At 47.7% G+C, this 17,231-nt stretch overlaps 1 protein-coding gene across 2 annotated transcripts in view; it reads right to left on the minus strand.

Annotated features, from left to right (window-relative positions):
* Bark (C-type lectin domain-containing protein bark beetle) overlaps window positions 1-17,231 on the minus strand; it is a 121,274-nt gene that overhangs the window by 15,177 nt on the left and 88,866 nt on the right. For both annotated transcript variants that reach the window (XM_077686478.1, XM_077686479.1), the window contains exons 3-7: window positions 10,175-10,365; window positions 5,306-5,659; window positions 3,826-4,043; window positions 3,434-3,734; window positions 85-2,613 (exon numbers count right to left, since the gene is read on the minus strand). In XM_077686478.1, coding sequence (XP_077542604.1) covers window positions 85-2,613; window positions 3,434-3,734; window positions 3,826-4,043; window positions 5,306-5,659; window positions 10,175-10,365 — 3,593 coding nt within the window. The remainder of the gene's footprint in view (window positions 1-84; window positions 2,614-3,433; window positions 3,735-3,825; window positions 4,044-5,305; window positions 5,660-10,174; window positions 10,366-17,231) is intronic.

The raw sequence follows: 17,231 nt of genomic DNA on the forward strand, positions 1-17,231 counted from the left end.
CCACACACTGTATACATATGCAACACAGAAAGCCCAGCAGCCACATCAACGTGGAACATTTAGTGATAGGTTTAGAACTCTTACCCATCGGTTGAACAGCTGTCATCATCAGCACAGCACCTCCTCTTGGTGTTGATCCAGTCTCGTACCTCAGTGTGACAATAAACCCTGTTTCCCTCAGAGGGAACGAAGTCAAGTTTTTTCTGATATTCCAGAGAGGAGCTGATGTGTCTTCAAAATTTCTGCCTCTTCGGATGAGAAGAGTTTCCGTTGAGTCTTCTCTGAAGGGCTGCACTACCATGATGCCGATGGCCCGCTTGTCCTCACAAGACACTTGAAATTCGCTCCGGCTATTGGGAACTGTGCTAGCTATTCTTATGTAACGTCTTTCGTCAGGGTTGAGTGATATGTTTTCCGAAATGAGTGTGACTGTGTCCTCAATCCAACGCACGGCATCTTTTTGCTCGCTTCTCGCAAACACAGGGTCATACCATATTCCACCAGCCTGATTCCTTTGAATACTGTTGTCTGTGATGTCCACACCTTGAGACCGTGTTATTATTCCATGGCGGTTGTTGTTTTGAATCTCGGAAAACCTGACCGCTGGGTTATGAATGTCCCGGAATATGTCGTTCCACATCAGACCGATCCCAGAGTCCGTGTTTTCCCTCACAGTAAGTTTCTCCAAGATGTGGTTATTGAAATCAACTTGCAGTGCACTCTTGAACGCATGTGTGGCGTAGTCCAGCTGCCCTGCTTTTTCAATCACGACATTCTTCAGGATGCTGGTCTCTGCGTGAACGCCCAAACGAATGCCAGCCCATGACGGCCTGACACAGCGGATCCCTACCTCAGTAAAGCACGAGTTTTCAAAGTCTTCTCCCAAAACTTCGTGCTGGCAGCTAAGCAGGTCCCTGTCCATTTCGTCACAGCGGACATTGCTCAAAAGTATGCGGCCAGTGCCGCCACTGGAAGCTTGAGATGCTGGCTCCATCAGCCAGTCATGTGGGCTCAGAACCATCTTCAGTTGCTGGCACACAAGGGCTGCAGCCTCAATGGTAAAGCCGTACGCACACACTCCGCCTGTTGTGCCGTTCACAGTCACTTCTACAGTGCCCTCATGTCCAGCAGAAAGTCTTAGGCTAGGCATTTCCTCCGGAAGAGGTTCCAGCTCAGGTTCCTCTTCCTCTACAGGGGCGACAGAAAGTGCAGTGTACACAATTTGTTCACTAGAACCATCACTCTCAAGTTTGCCTTGCACCATTATACCAATGGACTGTTCAAATTGCAGCGTTGTTCCTGGCTTTATGAGCAACCTTGAGTTGCGTCGCACAAAAATATCCTTTGTCACAGTGTAGCGGCCTGTTTCAAGGGTCACATCGCCCATCACTTCTCCACCTATTTCCTGGGTTCCTCTTGCCTTGAACTGCATAATCTTGTCCCGTTCGTAACTTAATGAAATTTGCTCTTCTGTGTCAAGATCGAGACCAGTTAACAGATACTGCAAGAACTGTACAGGTGCCAAGTTGTAGCGATCTTTGCGGTCAAAAATCCTGTTGTAAATTTGTAGAGGAACATTTGCAGATGTCCGAGCTTCAAATCCCCAGAAATTAAGAGATGCGTCAATAACACTGCTGTGGTCCTCGAGATGTGAACCCAGTTCATATTCTGAATCAGGGTTCACAAACTTGTTCCTTCTGATGAGTGTATTGTTTGAGGTCACAGCCAGAACAGCCGCAACCCTTGACCGGGGCTTGAGATGCGCAAAATGTTGTCTGATGCTGTTCTCCTCAAGCCTGTTGTGGTGAAAGTTGAGCTTCTGGACCCTGCTGCCGTGTACCACTCCAATTCGGGCAACAAAAGTTCCCGAGTTGAGCCTGAAATCATTCTCGGCAATGTCAATCTCGGCAACCTTGTCTGCGTGATGTTCCAGGTACTCCCCGTGTTCTTTGTTCTCAATCCAAATTACTCCAGAAGTGTGGTTCATGAAGGAATTGTGCTTAATTGTAGCATTGACATTAAGTGCCGGCGTCATCTGGATGGATGGCCTGTGTGAGCCTCCAAGCTCTGCAGCACCCCCGAAGATATTGTGCGTGATGTGCAAAACATCGATTTTCCCTCTTGTACCGGTTTTCATCCAGCACGACTGATAGACCACTGCGGCGCCACCATTTGCTCCAAAGGTGCTCATGCTGACATTCGAGAAAGCATCAGCCCGGCACACATTCCCAAGCAGGACTCCAATGTCGCCGTTTGATGAGATATTAGAAAATGCAACATGGGTGGTGAAGTTGAAGGGGATCCAACGGGAGGTCTCATTGAACCACAGAGCGATGCCTCTCCTTGAGTTCCCATGGACAAATGATCGCTCAATGTGCTTGTAGCCACCGGCGTATGTAGCATTGATGCCATCCCCTTGATTTCTGCTGATGTCACTTGTATTAACGAGTATATCTCCAACACCGCCGTCTATGTGGATGCCAGCCACGTGCGAATTCTCTTGAATTTCTGTCCCCACTACACTAAGGCCTGCAACTCCATCACGTAGCCAGATGCCTCGGCCATTGTTGTTGCTGATGTGACATTCAGTCACATTAAGGTCGTAGTCCTTCCCTGCAAGATGGAAATTTTTAAACTGGTGTGAGCATCAATTGCACAAAATACGTGTTTAGTCGATGCACTGAAAAACTCAACTTAGACAATCCCACAAGAGGATAGGCTTTGATGTTAGCTATGCACCCTGAAATTTTCAAGTGTGCTAAAGGCTGCAAGAATTCCTAATTAAATATTTAATATAAAATACTGCAGCTTACATTTTCGAAGCACACATTAAATCAGTTGACATTTAAAAAAATTGTGAGGTAAAATTGTATTGCAGTGCAGATCTACAATCACACTACACAGTATATTAAATGATACGCATAAACTAAGAAGCAGTCAAAACTGATTTTTGAGGCATATGGCTTGTAGTCAAAGGCGGGCACTTTATAAATAAAGCTTCTGTCTCTTACTTGAATGCCCTGACAACACAAAAGGTAGTTATGGGCAGTAAAAGCTCATTTTGGCAAAAATTCCAAAGTAGGTATTGCCACAAACGGCCTTCTGCAATCTTTATAACGTCCTAAATCATGCGTCGTCTAGGCGTGGTGGAGATCTGCTGGAAAAACATTTTGCTAAGTGCCCGTTTCCAGTTGCCACTATGATGAAAATACTAGAACATACTGTAGATTTCCTAAAGATGAACCTAAAGGGACTCTGAGGCATGTTTAACTTGGCAGGAGCTGATTCCCACGTAGATCAAGATATGCTCACAATTTGGCTCAGTCACAGCCAAACATTTGTTTCCAGTTTGCTCCCCATTCCAAGAATATACAGCTTGAGTGAGATTATTTTAGCGATAGCCCACATACTAAGTGAATATGAGATGGCTTACCGACACCAAGCACTGCTTCCATGGTGAACTGCAGTTGAGGGAGAATTTCATTATCCAGGTACGAGTACGTATATCTCAGTGGCTGGAATTCAATTGTGAGGCTTTCCCCTTTGGCCGACGAGACGCTTTGTGGCACAGTCGTATTATCAATATCGAATCGCGCTAGCATGTGTTCGTCCAGTTTGTCCTCTCCATTCCACACAGTCACTGTGCCTCCTTCCAGCTTCCTTCGCCCATCATACCTCTGCATATTCTTGAAATGGACTGTTGTCACCAGGTCAGGATGAATCTTCTTTAGCACCTAGGGAAGCACAGGAGATATGTTCGATAATGTCATTCCAACAAATTGCATGAACTCAACAGGTCAAACTTCTTCATTTGGCCTTGCTTACCCTGTCACACCTGGACTTGAAGTTTGTCTCATCCAGCTGATGGACAAAAACTTTTGGGTAGCGAGTATTGGAGCCAGCAGAAGATGCGCAGAAGCTCATCTTGCTTCCTATTTTGGTTTCATGCCGTGTGTAAACAATCCCATCAGCACCATTTTTCGTCACAGTCACACCAGACAGGCTGACCCCTCCTTTGCTTGTGTTGACAAAGATGCCATAACCTGCATGAGCAAATGGAAAAGATCCTTTTTCTTTGCAACTCCATTTCAAAGTTTCTAGTGATAAAATGTGCCTTGATGTTCATGTTATCTCTCATTCAGTGGTCAGCTCATATAACTCTGCTTGTAATTTCTATACAACTGCGTGCTCTGTGTGCAAGTACAGCACAGTCTTGGTATTAAGCATGTCTGGCAGGGAGGCAAAATGTTATGTACAAAGCAGTAGTACAGTTCAACCAGTTCAAAAACGACGCTATAAATGCTGGTTTGTGGTTTGATATGACTATGCTTTATCTCACATAAATGGCTTAGGTGGATACATACTTTTGAAAAGACTGCCTTGGTCAGTATTGTCAATAGAATATTTGACGGGAAGCTCCCTGGGTAATGTAAGCTTCTTCTGAAGGAAAAATGACCATTTATGCAAATGCAGCCTTAATGCCACAAAGTCAAGGTACACGGCCTTATCAGAAATGTAAGAATTGAATAAAAACCTGTACTGGTCCAGGGTTTGAGTCTAGGGCCAAGGCCTAGCTGGGGTAGTTGCTCTATCAACTGGGCTAAGCACAGGACACTAGCCATTTGTAGTGACAGTGAGTTAATGGGCAACTCAAGGTGATGGTCAGGTGCTGACTGATTATACAGGTGCAAGGGAAAAGCACCAATCCACTGACTAGCGGCGATGTGGCTGCAAGCACTGGACCAAAGAAAATTTTTCATAAACTGCTAATTTTCGGCGAAAGTTGTCCTTTTTTTGCTCTATGGCTGCATTTCAGTGGATGGCAATTTGTCCTTGCAAGGTTAGTAGTATTGTAATACAAAATGAGCAGTTCTCATCAAAATAAAGGTAATTTGCACAACTGAATGTATGGCAATTTATTGCTTACACCCTGACTGAAAAAAAAAGAACAAAAAATTACGTTCAACACAGCATGAAAAATTTTTTTTGCTGATGCTTGCAGTCTAAATTTATGTGGAGAAATATCAATGTGACTTAATGTAGTTATTTTCACGTTTGGACATGTAAACTTTTCCATTCAAAAGTGCTTAATAAGTTCACTGAAGCAGCAGTGTTCAGTAAGACAGCCCAAAGGTGTTCGTGTGTAAAACAAAGTGCAGGTTGACATCGTAACAGGCTAAAACTAAAGCCACACATTTCGATACATTTATGCACCAAGGGATTCAGCACATCTTTCCTGTGAGGCTTTATTTGCTTCACACACAGAATATTAATTAATGGCTATGTTGACTCGGACGGGGCTTACCTCTGTTTTCACTGAAAACGCTCTGCTGTATTTCAAACGGCTGGTTAGGCATGGTGACGTTAATGCCATGGTAGGCTGACAGGCGCACTTGCAGGTTTCTCATCACTGGCGGTGTGCCATAGACTTGTATTGCTGCTGTTGCATTTCCATCTTGTTGACGACCCGCGTACTTGATGACCACATGCTGCAAGATGGACTGGGACACTTCTGCATTGATGTATAGATTGGGGTTTACAGCGATCTGCTTGGTCTGCTGTTGAGTCTTGGCCAGCTCGAAATGGAGGCCACGCCAATACTGCCTCGCTTGAGATTGCACTGTTGACTCACAGGCAACTTCAATGTCCAGCTGAAAATCTGCACAACAGAAACGGCAGAGAGAATAAGCTGTCATGAAAGGCGCATAACTCGAACTTTTTTTCATCTGGAACACTTGTTTGCCACAGATCGAGTGCACCAAAGTGAAATACAGTAATGCCCAGTTAGCTCGAAGTGGCGAAAACAAGAAGTAAATTTGAGTTGAGTGGGTTTTTAAGATAGAACCGACACCAAAAATTGCAACAAAAAACTGCTCAGGCATTTCAATAGTGCTTAGTACTTATATATTACTTCATTTTCCGGCAGAACGGAAAGGGGATGATATGACGAAAGAGGGTTAGAAAGAAGGGTAGGACTCTAGAGAAGATGTTAAGTGATGGAAGGATAGTGCTCTCGTCCTAGATATGCTTATTGCTTTTTTAGTTATTTTATGGTATTTGCATGCAAAAGTACTGATAGAGCTACGTGCATCTGTGATCTGCACTCTCCCTAACCTCCCCACCAGAATTAGACGGGTGCCCACATAATTTTAGCCATGCTTTAAAAGCAGTACGTAGTACATTCTTATGTCGATAAACAAAGCTATAATTGTTAATGATTGATTGGGGCACCTCACATGTTGCTAAACTTTTAATAAAGAAGTAATTAACTAAGATCAGTCAATGAACTTTATAGCTGGTAGTATTTCTAGAGTGCAAAATTTCAGGGTGTCAAAAGAAACAATGAGCACAGTAATTTCCATGTAATGTACTTTACTGGGTCATTCCACACCAAACATCCCAGACAGTGCTCTTGACCACTTCCAATTACACTATAAAAAAAACATGTTCAATCACATCACTACACTATTCGTTGTCTTAACCAATTTTTCGAGGAAAAAATTTTTTTCTCTCTCACAGCAATTTGATATCGTGGCTGTGACCAAAACCTACGCTTCGAAAAAAAAGTTCGCAAAAATAAAAATGTTATACAGAGCGCGTTAAAGTAATTCCAGTTGTTACAAAAAGAGCCGCGCTTCCCTTCTAAAATGCACTCACAGCTGCTTGTGGATCTCAAAATGTGCTTTGCGGGGAATTCAATGCGGCGTCCTTTCTACAGCTGTTACAACATTTTCAGAGACAATGCAGCTGCATAGTTTGTTTATGTTGTTGACGGTAAGTGTGGGAAAGAAATATGAGAGTCGGGAAGCCAGCAGTTTCGGAGCGCTAAACGCATTAACTTTGAAAAATTTGCAATATTTTTCATATTCATGCGCTTATCGCAGTGTATGGCGGCCCGTATAAAGGGCTCACTTGAAAGGGTGTACAAGGAAAATTTATTTCTGAAAGTTTAATCGAAGTACTTTTTTTTTTTTTTTAGCAGCTTCTAGCTCAGTTATAGTGCCTAGAATATATTTTAGGCACTATAGCTCAGTCGGCGGGCCGCAAGTTAGCTTCACTGCACCAGAAGTGCCTCCGAGGCGCGAGAGATGCGGTGGCCAGTGGCCACCCGCGTGTTGGGTTGTCACGTGGCTAGTACTGGATTTCGGAAGGCCGTCATTGGCAGATGATCAGTCGTACGATCACTTCCGCGACGCTGCGTTCATGCAGACAGGTGTAGTAGCGCACAGGTCGCCAGGCCGGCCTTGGTGCATTTAGGAGGCTGCAGATTTCACCGGGGTCGCCAACGTTCGTGCTTCGCCACTTGGAAAGTGTGGGTGGCAGGGATATACCTTTCATGCTCTTTTCCGCCCATGTAAATAGGGGGTGGGTGTAAGCATCTGTCCCTGGTAAGCTTTATGTAGTGTGGCCTTGACTGCCAATCGCTTCACGGTGCCGGGCTGCCGACCCCGTCTCACGTGCTCTTCCCATTCGACGGTGCAAAACAGTTCCACTCGGCCGATAAATTGAAGTCATTTTCATGGTAGCACAAATTTACAAAAATGTTCTTGTTCTTGTACTGTGATGATTCACCGACGGAAAAATAGTAATTTCCCGGCCAGCAGAAAATACGTGCTTCAGAACCTTTAACGCCTCATCTTTAAAAACGGTTAACGCCTCATCTTTAACGCCTCATCTTTAAAAACGGCCGCTGCCGCGTGGTCAAGACAATTTTAAATCACGGCATGCATGATTTTACACAAAGGGCCCAGTTGCTTCTGAACGAAGGGTACATCGTGGGTGTATAGTGGCTTGCGTATTTACCCAGCGGCACGATAAGGAGCATCTTGAATGCGAAAGCTGTGATGCTCCACGATGTCTGAAGAATCATCTCACCATCTTTCAGGCTGCTTTTCATGTCTCTCAGATACTGTTCGTTAATGAAGTGGTGCAGCGTGAGCTCTCCCATTGCGTGTAGAACCGTTCCCGAAAATTCGGCAGGACTTAAAATTACTCTCTGATGTCCACAGCCAACACCTGCAATCCAGCGAGTACACCTGTTCCCTCCCCGCCACACTACACCATGTCCTATTCTCACTAATCGACAGGTGGCGTCGTCTTTCTCGCTTCTGGTTTTACTGACTCACTTCATCTGCGGCACCGCGGAAGGCCGGCAGATGTATGTGGAGTCACTTTTACCAAAGCCAGCAACATCCTTAGAACAAAATGAAACATGCGGTCTCGAACTGCGTGGCCGCCGCACCTCTGGTCTGCCGCGTGGACACACAGTCGGTGCAGTGAAGAGAACTTACGGCGTGCCCGCCCACTGACGACGTGGTGGCCGCTCAATATAAAAAATTATTTCATCACTAAAACAAGAAGTACTCCCATTAAACTTTCAGAAATAAATGTCCCTTCTACACCCTCCCAAATGAGCCTAAGTCTGTATTTTTGTATGGATTGCCATACGTTGCGATAAGCGCCTGAATGCATGTATGTATGTATTTATTGTTCTTTAGAAAGAGAGGAAGGTCCACCAGCAGGCGTAAATTGTCTCGCCTATTGTCTCGATACCGGAACGCCTGCTGGTGTAGGGGAGGTGGGATAGGGAGGAAAGAGTACATAGGAATAGGGGGATAGGGTAGAGGGTTTACATGAATCATATATAACACACAGGCAAGATTAACAAGGAACATATATACAACGTATAGGTGAAAAAAAAAAAAAAACGAGTTAAACTACCGAACAATATTACAAATTTCTCAAAGTTAACGTGTTTAGCCCTCCGAAACTGCTGGCTTCCCTACTCTCATATTTTTTTCCCGCACTTACCGTCAACAATGTAAATGCAAACTATTCAGATGCATTGCCACTGAAAAAGTTGTAACAGCTGTAAAAAAATGTCTAAATACGGCCCAAAAACACCACATTGCTTCCGCGCAAAGCACATTTTGAGACACACTAGCAGCTGTGAATGCGCTGCCGCAAGGAAGCGCGGTTCTGTTTCTACCACCTGGAATCGTTTTTGCGAATTTTTTTACGCAACCTAAGTTTTGGTCACAGCCAGAATATTCAAATTGCTTTAAGAGAGAAAAAAAAATTTTCCTCGACAAAGTAGTTAATACAACGAATAGTGTAGTGAAGTGACCGACCATGATTTTTTATAATTGAAGATGGTCTCAGCGCATTGTCTGGGACGTTTGGCATGGAATGACCGTACTGTAGAAGAGTTCCCAAATGTCGGCCCGTGAGTCCGAGGGAGTCTACCCTTGCCGAAGTTTAGCAGCGATGCAAAAAGTTGGTTTTAGAGCATGGCTCGTAGATTCTTCTGGCTTTCCCGCGCTGGCGTGGCAACTTTCTTTAGCGCCGTACACGCAAATCACTCTGGCAATACGTAACGCGCTAAAATTTCATCCCCGTTCATCCAGTGGCCGCCATCACTTTTCGCAAGACCAAAAGGGCGTATATTCCCGGTTGAGAATCACAGGTGCATGGAATTTGTCAATGCTCTCAAGAAGACGCGCCAAATTTGAACAATCGGCAGGTGGAACGCCTCATTCGTATCTTTTATCGGTACTTTAATCAGTCAAGCGGCAAGTACGTTATCGCAGTGGACATCACCGTACGTCAAGCTCTTCTAACTCCTCGCGGAACGCGTGCATGCTCCGCGTGCATGCTCCGTGCATGCTCCGCGAGCATACTCCGACGTTTTTCGCAGTTTATTTCAAAACTGTATAAACAGATATTTTTGCGGCAGCTTCATGCATATTTTTGTATTCAGTACAACGACGTACGCCACTCTAATTATTAATTATTTGACAATTCAGTTTTTGTCATTTTAATGCATGGCTCAAGTTACGGTGTAGCCTTCGCTCCTCCTTGAAGCACACGTTGTTGTGTATTTAATAACCTGCAGCTGCAGCCAAATATCTACACCGAAAGCTACAACTGAGCCCTACAAACAAAGTTGACCTGCATGTACACGAGCCCCAAGTTGAACATCAAACGGCTCCGCGCTAGGTATGCAACTTTTACCTTCCCAAGTGGCAGTACAGACGGCAGCGGCGTCTCCGCGACATTATCATACTGTGCTGCATTTTTGCAGAAGCTAACTTCGTGCGCGCTATCTGCGCGCTTAATTAACACTATGTGGATCAAACGTCGCGCCCAGAAGGAAGTACTGCCACGCACTCACCGCATATTCCGCTTCCCAGCTGCCTGTGCGGCCAGCCAGGGCACTGCTCCAGGGCCCGCTCGTCTCCCGTGCAGTTGGGAGTGGCGAACATGAGCTGCCGAGAATCGTTGTGCCGCGGTAGCCACCCTTGGAGCAGGCCCCCAGAGAAGCCCAAGTGTCGGCACACCACCCGGACGTCCTCGTCGGTCCAGCTGCGCAGTGAGACGACCGCCCGGAGTCAAGCAAAGCAGTCCCCCTAATTTTACAGCGAGGCTACACGCTTATGGCCAGGGCTCCGTGCATTTTTTTGTTCTGCGCGTGCCAAACAGTTTGATTCTATGCAAAGGCTTATACGCCTCATCCCTTGGACATGCATCTGGAGCACATTTGTTATCAACAGGCGCCACGTTCAAGATCATTTTCACGAGAGATGGGACAGACGTGTCCGGTCGAAATCTTTAATTTTGACGAAAGTTTTATATATAGCTCCTTGTGCAGAGGTGAAAACATGCCTCAAGTTAGTTAGTAGAAGAAACAAAAATTCCTTTCTCAAAAAAATTCCCAAAGCTGGCTAGGGCCACAGGCACGTTACGGAATTCGAAACTTTGACCGCTGTAAAACACGAACTGTTGCAGCTATCGCCGCACGTACTTCTTTCTGGAGAGAGGGACTTTGCGTACTTTCAAACGAGTTGACCCGCTCATTTTTTTTTTCGGATGCAATTTTTTTTCCTATAAAAAATTCAAACTTGACGCATTTTCAAAAATTGCCAAAATGTCGGGCCCTGTTTCTCTGCATCTAGACACGCTAGGAAGTTAAATCTTTTTAAGTGTTATTTCTCCATCCTTTTTCATTCTTCACGCCGATTTCAGTTTATTTATAGAAATTGGTTTCCTTTGAAAAACGCGCTGCATTGCAGGTTCGTCACGCATTTTGCTCAAGTTTGAAAACCAATAGAAAAAGAAGGCAATCTTTGACTTGTTTCAAACTTTCACAAATCGAGGCAAAAGTTAATTGTTCTCTATCATAGGCTTAAAAACATATTGCACTATATTTTTGTAGTTTCGTAGCTACAAAGCACGAAATATGACCTTGTAACTGTACAGCGGTGACACACTAGAAAGGTTTTCAGCAAACTTCTGACGGCAACGCAAGGCGATATATGGTCGGTACAACTAAAAAATCATCTAGTGTCCATGCGGCACAATCGCAGCCGCTGGACTGGTTGCATCTTCTTGAGGCGTGCGTGTACCTGTCTGACTTTTAAAATATGTGTCAGTGAACGTACTGTGATTATAATTAGGGTGTGATTTTAAAGCTTTTCGGGCTAGTCTTCTATGCAATAAAAAAAACACACGCATCGAGTTCAAAAGGTCCAGAAAATAGTTCAATATGTTTAAAACTCGCGCCCTTTGAGGGGTTGTAGGTCGATGTTCGATATATGTTCGACACGGATGCGCAGCGCTCCTATAATCTCACACAGAATTCCCGAGGGTATTTTTGGTCTGTTCGATACAAGCAATAACTCGATATTATTGGGTTCGGTAATTAGACTGTATATACAGCTTTGGGTATCGCCAAACCCTGGATACCACAATCTCCTGGAAGTTGGCTTTGTCGAACTACGCAAGGCTGCCATGGAAGGCTCTTGTTTTCAACAGGTTTCCAGTCTTTGGGGTAATGTGAGCGGAGCCGACCTGGTAAAGCGGTGACGAACTAAGACAGCCGAACTTGCAAGTTTTATCGCGTGTAGGAAGCTCCTGCAGGCGGGAAGAGCCATCATAAACGCACAGACGCTGCCTGCCCAGCAGCTGTCCTCTCCCCAACTGTTTCACGTCTGACCAGCTCGAGCTGCAACGTTGAGAAGGATGTTCGTCTGGCCCCTTTACCAAACCCCGACCCGCAACCACGACGGTGATGATGATGAATATGGTGGTGGTGGGTTTTTGTCACGGCGATGGATGACATGCGAATTAATCTTTTTTATTAGCCAGTCCTGAGTAGTTCTGAGCAGCTTATGGTCAGTTCAGAAATTATTGGTTGTGTGGTTTAACGCGCTGAAGCTACACCGAGGGCGATGAGGCACGCCGTAGTGGTGTGCTCCGGATTAATTTTGACCACCTGTAGATCTTTACCGTGCGCTGGAATCTCGACACACGGCCGTTTTCGCTTTTAGCCTCCATCTGGAAGAGCAGCACTGCGGCCGGGATCGAACCTGCGTCCTTCCATGGGCTTAGCAGCACAACGCCTTGGCCACTGAGCCACCGCGGAGAGGTGCCAGTTCAGAACTGCTCTCGCAATAAACATTCTACGGAGGAAAAAAAGGGAAGTCGCAGCTGCTCTAGAACACTTCTGAGCAGTCCAAAATGACAAATAAAGGAGACCTAAAGTCTCCTCCTAGAGCGGAGGGATACCGTGACTTCGCTCCCCATTGTTCCAGTGTTAGATGCGGAAAGAAGCCACTCCTCGCTCATAACCCGCTCACCAACGGGGAACGGTTCATGTCCCACCTAGTGAGAAGTGAGTGATGATTATGATATGACAATTGTCGTTATGTATGTATAACACACACACACACACGCACGCGCGCACGCACGCACCCACACACGCATGCAAACACAGACACAATAAGCCCACTTCCACCCAACGTTTGTACAAACGTTGCTTCCACCCGCCGCGATGGTGTAGCGGCCGGGGCTACCGCACAGGATCGGTCACCTTGTCCACCCCGATTTGAGGCATGCTCTTCCACCTTGCCAAAAAATGTAAGGGAAACTGGAGAAACAAAACGGTAATGTGGGAGCAGTCCTTAGTAATTTAGCTTTAGGCAGACAAACCATCGTTTGTCGTCGAACAGAAGCCGTATAGATACAGAAGCTGTAATCTTTCAGTTAAAACGATCTAAATATTATTCAGCCCTGCATGGGTGTTCCTTTAAAAAATATTCTCTGGGCACCTGCACTGGCCTTAACCGGCTCGAGCAACACCGTCAGAACGTCCCTCAACCTGCTCAACGCCACAACCGCCAACGCTGAAGAAACAGCTAGACATCTCCCTCGCAACCACCACAGCCTCCACAGACTTTGTGACCATCCTTACATAATCACAGCAAGCTAGCCGCAACTATGCGATAAGTCACATCTCACCCCAGCTCTCAAACTTCTCAAGGGAAACAAGAATCTCCCCTGCACAAAACTGATATGGAGCCCACTCCACCCTCGAAAGGAACGAGGCGACTCACGCCACTGCCCGCGACCTCACGCTCCGGGAGTTCCCGTAGGGGAAGGAAGGCTAGGCACCACCCCACCACCTACCCTCCCATACCACTCCGCTACACTGAAATCCTCTATCGCTAACGCCGGTCTAGACTAGAGTACCCCTCTCCCCACTCAGCCTCCCAGATGGACGGATGCGGCGACGACTTCAAACCAATACATTTTATAATAGCCCCGTCCTCGATTACATATGTCCTTCAACACAGCCCTGCAACTACACAGCCTGTACTTTCCCGTTCCCCAGCGCAGTGGGAGAGCGAGCTGACCAGCTGGCCGCTTGAGGACCAGGAAGACCTGGTCACTCGGGCCCGAGCAGCGGCGGTAGCCCGCGACCTTCTGAAGTGAGAAGATGCCACCCACATTTCTTCTCGTTTTTTCGATGTCGGTCCAGTTTTCCAGTAAACTGTTTTTCCTCCTTCTCTCTGGGAACTAATTCTTGCCGTTTTTGCGCTTTTTTTTTTTCGTTTTATACTACCTTTTTTTAGCACTCATTGCCCGTTCAAGTCACGCAGTAACGACAGCGTCTTCGGAGGTTTCCTCGCCGAAATTTCACCAGCAAGAGGTAGCTCCAGCGCCCTTAAGTAAACGGCTCGTGACGTATCACTGAAACGGGAGGCAAGCTTTCAACAGCCTTTACGGCGCAAGGCGCAGGTCTGCTGCTCGCAAGCGGAGCAGTCGCCGTTTGGTGCGGAACTCGTTGGCCATAACGGCCATCGCTGAACGATCCTGCGTAGCGGAGACGGACAACGCTAATCGAACTTGGACAATCGCGGACGACGAACTCAAGCGCGGCGCTGCTGCTGCTCAAGATACGCTGCCCCGTGGTGCTCTGGAGTGGACAGCTCGTCCCCACTTTGCCAGCAGCAGGCCCCAGACGACATAGTCTGGTCGCAACAGCGCCGTGACGTCATTAGCGTCGCACGAGCGACCCGATCAGCGCGCCCTTGAGTGCGGATAGTTGCCCGCATGTGCGCTCGACCGCGGCGTGCGCACTGCGCCCCAGTGCCGGCTGGCGCGTGCGCGCAAATCGCGCTTCCGCGTTAGCACGACGGCCGAGCGCGAACAATGCGTCTTCAGCAGCGCGTCTTGGCCGTGGCATTCGCGATTTCGCGGCGCGGTGCCGCCAACAAAGGGCGGCCCGTCCCGATGCATCCGAGTGTCCTTTCAGGGGAGCAGTGTCAACGGCCACAGTCAATGCCGGCGCGCTGCGTTCGCCGGGGTCACAACTGGAGCAGGCGGCCGCGTTCCTCACGCGCCGCGCTCCGTGGGCGTGATGCGGCCGAGGCGCTGGCGCCGGTGGAAGAAAGTGGACGGGCGGCCGTGACGCCCATTTCCATTAGTGCCGCGTCCTTTGCCGAACGGAATCGTTTGACGACAGCGAGGCGGTTCCAGAGAGCTCTCTTGACACGATCGGGGCCGTTCTGTTCTTACCTTTGTGTCGGTGCCTGCGGCCGAGGGCATGTGTTCGCCACTATCGCAGTTCACGCAGGGTTCGCACATGAAGCCTACGGACAGGGTTGTGACTTTTTGGTGTTTATTTTTAACGCGACATGCGTTTTCTTCCTGGCAGAGATGAGCTTAAATCGTGGGTGCAACGTCGTACCGTATTACAAATGGCTTTCCAAACTTAGAAGTGGTATACTTTGTAAAGCAGTCAGACTTCCATAACCTCTGGCAGTTCTTGTGAGGCATCATTCGCATTAAATATACATACTGCACCTTTATTATAATGAAAAGCAGAAGAACGTTCGTTAGGGCAGAAAGTTGGGCTAGCTGGTGTTGACTTGAATTATTACCAGCGAAAAAACCTCCGTCGCATGCCCCCGCGCGAGGGACACGAGTAAATGCAGAGCATTGGGGGTGATCACGTGGCGTAGGTTGTGGTAGTTGGCGGTGGTAGTTGTAGTTGTTGTTGTCGTAGGGGTTGGGTAGTTGGGTTGCGAGACGAGAGAGAGAGAGAGAGAGAGAGAGAGAGAGAGAGAGAGAGAGAGAGAGAGAGAGAGAGAGAGAGAGAGAGAGAGAGACGTAAGCACGTAACGTGTTTATTGCCATCGTTTGCACCCCACCCTCTCTGCGGGGCAATCGGTTGGATCTTTATTATTATTCTTTTCTTTCTTTTCTTTTCTTTCTTATTATCCCTCTCGGGAGGGCAGTGCGCCATCGTCGAAGTTCATAAGCGATGGAAGCAACACCTTCAACCAGTACCGCGACGCGAGCCAACGCCAGCGTTGCAGTACCAGTTCAAGACATCGTGCCATCCTCTACATCGACGGCGGCAGAAGACAAGGCGGCGAGACGGCGCGCTGCCGACGCCGAACGCAAGCGTCTGAAGCGCGCTGCCGACGCCGAACTTCGTGCACGAGAAGCCGCGGCCAAACGTCAACGTCGGGCCGCGGATCCTTCGCTCGGTTGGCTCGGGCAACGAGTATATTCGTAGCGCGCGCAGTAGAGGGAGAGGAGGTAGCACCTGCTGCTGCAACGCCTCTTTCAGCGCCGGAGCACGCGCATGCGCGCCCGCACCTGTTGTTGAGAGCGAGGAGGAGCGGGGGAGGGGCGCACGTGCTGGCTGGCTGCGGACGCCGACTTACGGACGCATAACATCGTGAGTTAAAGAAATGCTCTGCATTTAAAAGACACGGACCAACAAAAAAGCAGACAGGGCGATCGCTAGACTTCAACAGTTCAGAACTTCAGTTTCAGAAGAACGCGCTCATTTCTGTCAAAGTAACGCTTCTGAGCCTAAAAACTCTGAATTGCCAAAGCAAGGCACTTCTGGTAGGCTTAGGGGCTGCGGCAGAGCTCAGGGTCTGTATCCGAGTAAAACCCCGGTCTACCCTAAACAATGCAGTCAGCGCTGCTCTACTAACCGTGTTGGCTCGAAGGTATGTTATCTTATCGTAGAATGCTCACTTAGAAATGCTCACCTGCAACGATACTTGATGGAGGGTAGATGCAAGCTTGCCACTGCAAGGGCGATATCAGCTTCGTAGTCATCTGGGGAGGTATTCTCGAGTTTTGTCCCTTTTGCGTCCCTTTCAATAGTGTCCCTTTTGGCGATCCCTGATTGGCTAAAAGCAAACAACCGGAAGTGACGTATCGCAAGCGCAACAAACCCACTGCCAACGTCCACTGCCTAACCGGAAGTACGTCACGATGAAAGGGACTCAAAAGGGACGTTTTCAAAAGGGACAGTTACGAGAATACCGCCCCTGGTCATCGTCGGGCCGCGGCTGAGCCAATTCTACTGGCGCGGGTTAAAATTACGCAGGCAGTTTCCTTTTAGCGCGAGATGCGCCATGAGCGATAAGTCTGGGAAGCCTCCTGAGCGAAAAAAAGAAAAAGAACGCCGAACAAGCAAAAAATAAAAATAAAAGTGGCGCGTCCCTGTTGCTAGGAAACGCTCAGAAGCGTTGCGCATGCGCATAGCGGCTCTCCTGCTAAGCGAAAGACTGCCCAGCCAGCAAGAAAGAGTAGGGCGCGTCTTTCTCGCTTGCAGACACTGCCTTGGCGCTGCGCTGCTCTCAGTTCGTTACCGCATGTGTAGTGTGTGCATGCGGGTACAGATGCCTAGGTAGGCAATGCATGGATGCAGGAGCGTGAGTTGATCGTGCAACGGAACGCGGTGCGAAGAAAGCATAACAGCAGCGACGGAAACGACAACGGGAATCAACGGACCCAGCCGACGTTGAAAAGCATGAAGCCAGGAAACATATATCAATGCTGAGCACCGTATAATTAAACAGATGTGCCTCACGCACGGTGCCTCACGCAACCAGATGCCGAATGAGGGTCAACTGATGGTC

This window comes from Haemaphysalis longicornis, unplaced genomic scaffold (genome assembly GCF_048455015.1).
Source record: "Haemaphysalis longicornis isolate Haplotype H1 unplaced genomic scaffold, Haemaphysalis longicornis Haplotype H1 scaffold_1, whole genome shotgun sequence".
In the NCBI taxonomy this organism is placed as follows: domain Eukaryota; kingdom Metazoa; phylum Arthropoda; class Arachnida; order Ixodida; family Ixodidae; genus Haemaphysalis; species Haemaphysalis longicornis.